The sequence below is a fragment of the Arachis duranensis genome, chromosome 6 (assembly GCF_000817695.3).
Source record: "Arachis duranensis cultivar V14167 chromosome 6, aradu.V14167.gnm2.J7QH, whole genome shotgun sequence".
Classification (NCBI taxonomy): Eukaryota; Viridiplantae; Streptophyta; class Magnoliopsida; order Fabales; family Fabaceae; genus Arachis; species Arachis duranensis.
This window is the reverse complement of record NC_029777.3, coordinates 107897889-107908343: the sequence shown is the minus strand read 5'-3', so window position 1 is coordinate 107908343 and position 10455 is coordinate 107897889. Positions and strand designations below refer to the sequence as shown.

Below are 10455 nucleotides of genomic sequence, written 5' to 3'. Positions count from 1 at the left end.
TGTTAGGAGTTCGAATCCCGCCTTGTGTATGCAGCAAACTCATTGGCCAGCGGCAGACCCTTAAATGGAGCTCAGATCTACAACGGATTAATCCTTTACCTGTCAAGTTGGAGAATACCGTGAACAACAAAAAAAAAATTGCCAACATGAGGCTCAATAGAGGGAGTGAATGGTGAAATACTAACCACCAAAAGAACACATTTTGCAAACTTTGTTGTACTAAGCAGCCGTTTGGAATTGGAAAACAAGATGAAAAAGGAAACCATAACAATCAAACAAAAACAACCATCAAAATGGGTTATAATTAATGGTAGTAGAAGAAAGTTGGTTGGTTTTTCATTTAAGTGTTTAACATAAGAAAGATTAAACAGTGGTCCATGCCGTATGATCTCTACCAAATAGGATGGAACCCCATTTTTTTTGTGACACAATTTTATTCAAAATTAAAACCACAAAATAGCTACACCCGCCACCACATTCAAGTGTAGCCATATGGAGAGACCAAAAGATATATCCATGTGCTATAAAAGCTATGAAAGCAACCCTAGAATGAAATAAATTTTGATCAAATCAACTTTTAATTGGGGTTCAATTAAATTTTTTTAATGTAAGTGTTGATTTCATTTGGCTATATCATTGTTAGAATTTGATGAGTTAAACATAGCAATTCGTAGGCCAACAAGTTATAACTCAAATGACATAGTCTCTCCATAGTTATCTAGAAATCGCAGATTCGAGTAAAGAATCAAGTTATGACAGTGTTAAGACTTCAGAGTGTTGTTAGGAGAAAGAAAAAAAATTGTAAATATAACGAAAAATAAAAAAATAAAAAATGACAAAAAAAATTAATACTCTAGTTTTTTTCACCATTATTAGTAATTTTACACAACCAAAAAATTTGTCTTATGTTAATTACATGTTATCATTTTAGATAGAGCACAAAAAATAGTCTGAATTTTTCCAAATTACTATGACTTTAGTATCAAAAGGCATTAAAAAAAAATCAAAGCAAAATTTTCCATCAGTGACTTTATTTTATGTTAGCATCAAGCCATGAATGAAAAATTTAAAAACCAAGTGTACAGGACCACACCAACTTCTTTACAACCATCACTACATATTCGTGATACTTTTGGTCATCATTATGTTAAAAATAAATCAATTAAAAAGAAAAAAAAATAAGAAAAGACAATCAATTATTCAGATCCCACTTTCCTATGATGAATGTAGACAAAAATGAATTCAAGTAATGACTTTGCACTATTCTCTTCATGCCACAAAGATAAGGAGGATAATCTTGACTTTTTCAGTGCCAACTCAATTGAGATTCTAATCTTAAACCACAAATTTTTCTTACAAAAGAATTGATCCAACAAGAAAAGAATAAACACCATAAAATTACAAAGTGGTAAAGGTAAAAATAAAAAAAAGGGTAAAAAACTTGCACATTGAAGGAGGCATTAACTAATTACTAGGCTTCCATTCTACTTACCCTTTATTCCAAATCAAACCCTTCTTTTTATGTGTTCTTAATAACACACTTTGAAGCTTCTTATAGGGCTTAATTTGGAATCTTGGAACCTTGCAAGTGTGTGACCAATAATTTGTCTTCAAGTGATTCTTAAGGGCATGCCTTTTGTCCACACTTTTCTTTTTCAAGTGTATATAGTTTTCTCCATGCATGTATCTTTTTACATATTAAAAAAAATTAAAAATTTCCTATGCTGTTTTATTATAAGATTCAATCTCAATCAACTTGTTCACCAATCAAGTCTAGACCAACCAAAAGGAATGAAATCCCTTGGAAAAGCAAGAAGTAGAAATGGATTCCTTGTGCTGAAAGAAGAGACCTTGCTGAGGCTGTTAGAAGCAAAAAGGCCAAAGCAAGTTCCTTCATATATATTCTATTATGCTTCTTATTCTTCTTTGATGATGATGAGGATGATGATGCAATTTTCTTCTTCTCTTGCCTTTGGATCTCTTCGTTATTTTCGGCGAGAACAGGTGCCGAGGCCACTCTTTGATGATGCTTTGGTGGTTTCTCGACCATGGAAACTAGGTCGCCTTCAGAGGATCGGCCGGATTTCTTGGTTACAACCCACTCGTACGCACTACCGAGCTGGAATAGGCCGGAGATCATGGCGTTGAATTTGGTGACTGACATTGTGTTCTCAAAGAGAAGGTAAGGGACTATAAACGGGAAAGATTTCGGGGCGGGAAGGATGTTAAGGAATGACATTGTGGCCGGAATGTAGCAAACAACCCAAGCAGGGAGCTCGGCTTCCGGGACAAACATTGTCATTGGCAGAATTATGCAGAATAGTGTGAATGAATAGAAAGGTAGTATCAATTTTCTAAGAAGAAAGAACAGAAATATGATGTTGAATTTCTTTGATAAGCTTATCTGCAAGAACATAATTGGTAATGACATTGTATAAGCACTAGCAATAGATGTTGAGGTCTTGATTATTGCCATATAAACAAGGCACTGAACTGAGATATGCATAGTACAATGCTTACCTTCGAGCGTATGATGGCGGGCAAACAAAGGCGAAACAATTGCATTGGTCCGGAATGCCATCTATGTTGCTGTTTCCTATAAGCTTCATAAGATTCTGGTAGCTCACATTGACACTGGAAATAGTAACAAGTTACAATTAGTATGATAGAAGATCACTTTGGATAACAAAATTTAGGCTAAGCTAGCCGTCGTCCCTCAACGATACATGCAAGATCAATTTGATCCCTGAAAGATTCATGACATTGGTTTATTGATGTCACATGTAACTTTTAGAGACTAAAGCAATGTCGATGTATATATTTAACTATTTAAGGAGGACTAAGCATGTCTTAGAGGGATTAAATACCTAGTTTAATCTAATAATTTAATAGTTTGGTAGAAAATTAGAGTAGTGGGGCAAACCTCAACATCATTGAGGAAGATGAATTTCCAGCCATGAAGATGTGCTCGAACGGCAATGTCCATGTCCTCAACAGTGGTCCTCTCCAACCAACCACCGGCATCCTCCAAGGCCTTAATTCTCCACACTCCGGCGGTGCCATTGAACCCAAAGAAATTAAGGAAGATCCCATTTACTTGCTGCTCAACCTCGAAATGGAAAGCCAAATTTATGTTCTGTAACCGTGTTAAAAGGTTCTCATCCTTGTTCACAAAAGACCATCTCGTTTGAACTAATCCCAATTCGTCGTTATCCTGCATAGTATCAAACCAAATAAATTCAGTTGACTATAGCAGAAACATCCATCCAACAATAGATGCTAAATTTCTAGTAAGGGCATTGAATTTAATGAATTAATGAATCACCTTAAAATGAGGAACTGTTCTTTTAAGGAAATCAGCAGTAGGCTGAAAATCAGCATCGAAAATTGCGACAAACTCGTAGTCTTTCACATAGCTACAACTCATGGCAGATTTCAAGTTACCTGCCTTGTAACCCTCTCTGATCACCCTATGCCGATACACAATGTTGGCACCCTCTTGTTGCCATTTCTTCACCTCATCACTGATCAAAGACTGAGTTATTGGATCATCTGAATCGTCTAGAACTTGAATTAGCAACTTGGACTTAGGCCAATCCAAATTGCAAACAGCACCAATCGATTGCTGATAAACCTGAAGAACACAATCAACTTGATTGGATCAACAAACCACATTATTAAGTTTGGAGGTAGATTATGTTGGTTTCAAGTAGCTAGGTGGAGTCCAAATTGGAAGAAATCCAAATTAACAAGTTAAGCAATAAATGACAAAACAAGTCAAACATCATTTCTTGATCCAAAGCTTTAAGGCTTTACAAATATATACCATTCAATTAATCCAAACTTACAACTAAAACTTGAAATTCCATCGTAGGAACACAAATTGGCTAATTTTTCAAAGCAAGTTGAACCCACAAATAGACTAATCCAAACAGAGAAATCAATCAAATCATCATTGTATCTTTATCTTACCTCTCTCTCATTGCACATGGGGATCTGGACTAACACCATAGGAAAGAACCCTTTCTTCTCCCCAGATTCAAGATCTAAATCACCATAATCTTCAGCAGCAACATTCTTGATCTTCTTATACCGGATCCAAAAACAACCCAAGCAAAGCACAAGCCTATCCAAGCTCTGAATAAGGAACAACACAATGCAGACATTGGCAAGGAACTGCAATGGTGGAGCAAGGTACTCCACACGGATCAAGACCCACCGCGAATAAACCCAACCAAACAAGCCCTTAACCCCAAAATGTGACCAAAATTGCTCCAAATGAAGATGGGGTGCACCAAAGTGAACAAAGTTCCAACCTTTGAAGTAGTGAGCAGCAACCTCAAAACAAAGTAAGATCACAGATAAATAAAGAAACAACTTGATACAATAATAGAACCTTGCCTTAACCCTATGATTTTCCTTCTCCCTCCCAACACCGACACCAACACCATTAACATCACTGTCGTTTTCAGCATCAGTTCTTCCAGAAACGACACGTCGTTTAACAGCAGAAGCAAGGGACAACAATGCAGGAGGCAAAGAAGCCAAACAACCTGCGGCTCTGTGAGCTTTAAGGAGAAGAACCCAAGTTAGTTGCTTTGCGTTTTTCCCTCTTGCTTTGTCTCTTGATGAAGTGTTGTGTGATGTTGTTGTTGCTGTTGTTGTAACAATGAAGTCTTCTTCAGAAGGAGCTTCAAGTTCAACCATGGACCAGTTTGGATTCTCCATCTTCACCACCACAGGGGTACCTCTATGGCTCTCTTTGTTCTTCCCAAACATGTTGAATAAAGGTGCCATTTTTCTTCAATGATCTCAAAAACCCACCTCAGAAAAAGAACCAAACCAACCAAAAAACCCAAAACAAGTAAGAAAATAGTGAAAAAATGTGTTTTTCTCTTTTGGGGTTCTACAGTTCTAGTAGTAGTAGTAGTTGCTGTTAGCCCCAGAAGAAGAATGAGGAAGAAGAAAGAAGAAGAAGAAGGAAAATGGAGGGTTTAGGAATTTAATGTGATAGTGTCAGAGAGAGAGAGACGCGTGGAGAGGAGGAAGGAGAGCAAAGCGTCTCGAAGACATGGTGACATTGGGAGCAAAAGCTTATTTAAGAGAGAGTGAAAGTGAGACTCAGTTTGAGAGAGAGAGAGTGAGAGAGGGTTTTTGTTTGAATGAAGAATGTGTTTGGATGAGAACCAAAAGAGGTTGCATCCAAATTACAGCTTGCAACAACGGAAGAAAGGAAGAAGAAGAAGAAGCAAAATTAGCAAGTGACGTAAGAAAAGACAGTAACAATTTCATTACCTCACTCTTCTAAATTTTGCTGCAACCCTGTAACCATTATTAACACATTTCTTTTCTTAATTTTTTTTCTATTCAAAGTTTATTGGGGGGTTTGGATGAGTTTTTCTTTTTTTTAATATTTTTTTAAAAAAATAATTTTATATTTAATATTTTATTATTAAAAAAATCTTTTTCTAATCACTTAATAGCACCCAAATAAATTTTATATAAAAAGCTATGTATATAGTATAAAGAGTTTTTTTTTAAGGGACAACTCCTCTTTTAATCCTTATGGTTTAAGATCGAAATTAAAATTATCTCTAATAATATCATGAACAAAAATATTCTTAACTCAAATCAATCTTCATCTCTTTTTTTTCTAAAACACATAAATAGAGAGGGAGAGAGAACAAGAAAATAAGAAAAGAACAGCGAAAAAGGTGAAGAACAAAGAAAAATAAAAAAAAAAGAGGGCATCAGTAGCGAAAAAGAGAGTAAAGAGAGAAAGAATGCAAACGGAAAAAAACGGAGACATAATGCAGAGAGAAGATGAGTGAGCTCGTCAGAAAGAGAAATGAGAAAAAAGAATAAGAAAAAGGTGACGATAGAAAAATATTGTTGAGCCAGAGAAAGACTAAATGAATGAGAAAGGGAGGGGGATGATGCGAGACCAAGAGAGAAAAAACTCGAGAGAAGGAGAAGAAGAGGTGTCCGCCTCTGTCCCACCACGATTGTCGTCGAAACTCGCCATAGCTCATCGAAGGAGGTCCACTGGAGTTGTAGCATTGTTGCTTCTGCTCTATTCCGTCATTTTTGTGCTCTGCTCTCCTTTGTTTACCAGAATTACACCTCAGCTCGACAGAAAACTGTTGTTGTCTTTTTCTTTTTCTTTCTTTGTCCTATTCATTCATTTTTAGGAGTATAAATAAGTCAGGTCAAGTCATACTTCACATTTAACATGTCAAGTCTACAATAAAATATATTGGCCTAAACTTGATCTATAACCTGGTAGACTTTTTAATGAATACTAAGCCTGATTTGTTGTCAAATTTAGCCTCGCACAAAACGTGTCAATAGGCTTAAACTTTTTTAATAAATAAATAATGTAAACATACAATTTAAATAAGTAATGCACATATATAATTAAAGAGACAAATAACTTAATGAATAAAGATATTTAAATGTTATACAAAATCCAAATTCAAACCCCTTACTATTGCATTTTTATTTGTATAATAATTCTATATATTTTTATAGGTCCATGCCAACCTAACAGGTCACCTTTTAAAAATAACCAAAACCTGACATTTTTTCAATCTTATTATCTTCTTCTTCTATCTTCCTATTTTCTCTTATTTTTCTTCACTCCTCATCTCTAACTCTAATTCTGTTTCTCTCTCTTTCTCATCCTTATCTGAAAATTCTCTCTCTCTCCTTTATTTTCTCTCAACGACAACACTAAAGATGTGATGGTGAAGAGAAAATGGTAGTAAAGGAGATATGGCAAAAGATATATGATGTTGTAGATGTGGTGTTTGAGAGCAAAGAAAAAAATGCAAGTGAATTTAAGCTGTATTTGTTTTTGTAGACATGACAGAATATGATAATGAGACAGAAACATGGAGACAGAAACACTAAAAAATATTTTTTATATATTGTGTTTGGATACAATAAACAAGACACTAATATAATATTTAGTATTATATTTAGATAAATATAAACAAGACTAAAATATAATGTAAAATTACTAAAATAGACATATCTAATAAAATAGATAGGATTTTTCACAAGATAATAAAAAGGGAAAACAGGAAAATAATGAAAAATAACTATGGACAAAAAAAGAAAAAAATTTTATTAAAAATCTCGTATCTACCTTCTTATTCCCGTGTCCATCTGTGTCTTTCGTTTAGAAATAGACACAAAAAAAATGTTTCAAAAACATTGTGTCTTGTGTCTATATTTCTCTATCCAAACACATCTTTTATACATGTATTATCTATGTCTCTGCAGAAACAAACATAGCCTTAAAGTTAAGAGTATTTTGGTTTGAAAAGTAAAAAAATATAATTTTAAATATAAATCAAACTTGGAACCGATTTTGATATATAAAAAAAAAAAAGTTAAATTTCCACACCAAATCATAAACAATCAAAAGAGGAGTTATTTTTTTTTTACTAATAAGTATATAAAAATATTTTTTATTTTTTATTGTTTAGAGAATTTAAATTTTAGAGTTAAAATCTAAAATCTAAGATAATTTTTTTAAAAACAATTAACTTATATCGACCAGAAAAAAATAAATCCCTAGTTAAACTATTTTTTGCACAATTATTAAGTTAAATTTATGTGTTATATATAATTGATTATTTGCATGAACAATATACAAAAATTAAATTCATCTAATACAATAAAAACATAAGATTAAGTAAGTTTTTTACATATATTTTCAATTAAATAAAATATACTTTGGGATAAAAGATTAAATAAAAGATTTTTAGTTTATATATTTTGTCATTTGTACGTACTATTTGTATTATTAAGAGTAATTTTTTATATTAGTAAAAAGTAAAATTTACATTGTTAATAACGTACTCATTTAAACAATAAAAAGACAATTAAGTTCCCAATTTAAGTGCAAGATGTTGAAACAAATAAACTCTATCAAGATTATACTTAATACTCTATTAATTTGATAAGCTTTTATATTTATCAATTTATATGACTATTTAAAGAGTGAGATTACAGTCATGGAATCTTCATTGAAGTTGTTAGATTTTGGGTCTTTTTGTGTGTCATATTTTCGTATTTGCGTACCCAAAATATTTTCTAAAATAATGCTTAGTTAACATCAATTTCTAAAAAAATATAGTTGATAATAAGGCTTAATTATAGAGTAAAATATTTTTTTATTTTTATCATTTAGGTAAAATTTTAAAATTGTTCTTTAACATTATTCTATCATCAATTATGTTAATAATTCTTTAATAAAAATACTAGGAATTTGTATTACTAGTATTATTTTTCTGTCATTTATGTAATTTTTTTTTAATTAACAGTGATATGATGATGAGATAAGTTTGTCCCAAAATTATAACATTTATCTGTGCATCTTCATTACTAGCTAGTTGTTAACAAAATAGAGGATAGGATAACATTATAATAATTTTTAAATATTAGAAATTTAAATAAGAAATTAAAAATATTAGAGACAATTTTGAGATTTGACCTAAATTTTAAGGATAAAAATAATATTTTATTCTTTAACTATATAATGAAATGACAGTGTTATATAATTTTACATTGTTAATACATAAAATCTAAATTCTTTTTATTTTTTATAAATAACAAAAAAAAATATTTGAATTATTTAATATCTAATGATATTAAAAATATTTCTAACTGAAACATATACATTAGCTACCGTCTACTATAAATTAGATAATGTGAAAAGTTTTATGTTAAAATTGAATTTATCTATTATATATAAATTTTAAAAATATTTATTTCAAGTATTTAACTTATCTAAAAATGTAATTAGATTTTTTAAGCATTTAATTTTTTGGCATATTATCGACAATAATATTTGAACCAATAATCTTATACAAATTATTGTCTAAGAAATAATATTTGTATTTAGAGTGAAGAAATCAATTTTTTTTTTTTGCAATAGATCAAATAATTTTTAAATAAATTTTTTAAAGACCTTATAGATTTTCTCATATCCAAGTCTTGTTAATTTTAATATAGAAAGATCCTTCAATCATAAGTTCATAACAACCACACAGTATTGCACTTAAGATGAAAAATTATAAAAATGGACAAAATCTTTAGGTAACAAGCACAAACTTTTCCAATGCTTCTCTTATTTTCTTTTTATCACCAACTTCCATTAATTTTCAATAAACACCCACAACAACCCCCATACAAGTGGAATTCTTTTTAACATTTTTTTGCTACATGTTTTTTTTTCCTCTTTAATTAAAATTATATATATGTTACTTCTTGCACTTGAAAGCTAAAAGCTTTTATCTTTCTTTGGCACATGAATTACATGTTCACCAAAAAGAAAAAGATTACCAATTAATTATTCAGATAATGGTAAAAAAAAATTGTAAGGTTAATGTGCCGACAAGCTTAGTTCAAAAAAGTGTCTTTGGTCAATTGTTTGAGATAATTATTTTTAAATTTAAAATTGGTTTTGGTGTTAAGACCTTGACGAAGGATGCATGATCTCATTCACTTTTAGAGTTTTTTATTTTTTATTTATTTTTTTTTTCAGTTTTGGGGGAGAGGAGCCGGGGACGGAGCTAGATAAAATATTGGAGGGGGGTAAAAAATATTTACACAATAAAATAAAACTAAAATAAAATTTTAAGGGGAGGCTAAACTGAAATTTATATATAATTTACATGTAAAAAATTAAAATTGGGGGGGTAATTGTCCCCCTTTGCTTGTACCTAGCTCCGCCCCTGAGAGGAGGAAAGTGAAGTAATGATCATGAAAGATCAATAGGCGTCCCCATTTGTCTAAATCATAATAAGATAAAATGCATATAATTTTATAAAATAAAAAATGCCTCTAGCTCTATAAAATTTTTAAAAGATGGAGGATATATCACTTAAAGTTTGAATTTTTTATTTTTAATATTAGAGTGGTAGTGATATTTTTTTTAAAATGTGAATTGTTGGAGTGTTATTTTCAAATATAAAATTATTTAACTAGAGAAGCAGAAATCAGACTGTCCGATTTATTAGAGGTACAGAAATCGGACAGTCCAATTTCTAAAAGTACGCAAATCAGACCGTCCGACTTGTGTTAAAAAAATTAAAAATTTCAAAGTACAGAAATCGGACCCTCTAATTTATATACTTTCCATAATTTTAAAAAACACAAAAAATTATATGTTAAAATATATCACCACTTCTACATCCAAAACAAAAAAAATTAGCCTTAAAGTTTCTTTGGACAAGGGATTTATTAATTCAAAACTTTATTGATTCGATATATCCGATGCTTTAAAGATTTTAATTTTTAAGTCAATTTAATAAATCTTTCATTTAAAAAATTATTGACAAGAGTTATAAAAAATTTAAAAATACTAAAAAATAAAAATAAAGGAATAATGGCTCTGGTATAATTTCTTCCTTCCCCATCAAAAAAAAAAAAAAAAACAGCCTG

At 31.0% G+C, this 10455-nt stretch overlaps 1 protein-coding gene across 1 annotated transcript; it reads right to left on the bottom strand.

Moving 5' to 3' along the window:
• Positions 1 to 1014: 1014 nt before the first annotated feature.
• On the bottom strand, positions 1015 to 5228 carry LOC107495823 (probable xyloglucan glycosyltransferase 12). The gene is made up of 5 exons (XM_016117021.3): positions 3973 to 5228; positions 3326 to 3634; positions 2924 to 3214; positions 2521 to 2634; positions 1015 to 2404 (listed from the first exon to the last, which is right to left on the bottom strand). The coding sequence occupies exons 1-5, from the start codon at positions 4795 to 4797 to the stop codon at positions 1748 to 1750; spliced, it is 2196 nt and encodes a 731-aa protein (XP_015972507.1). The 5' UTR covers positions 4798 to 5228; the 3' UTR covers positions 1015 to 1747.
• Between the last annotated feature and the right edge of the window lie 5227 nt (positions 5229 to 10455).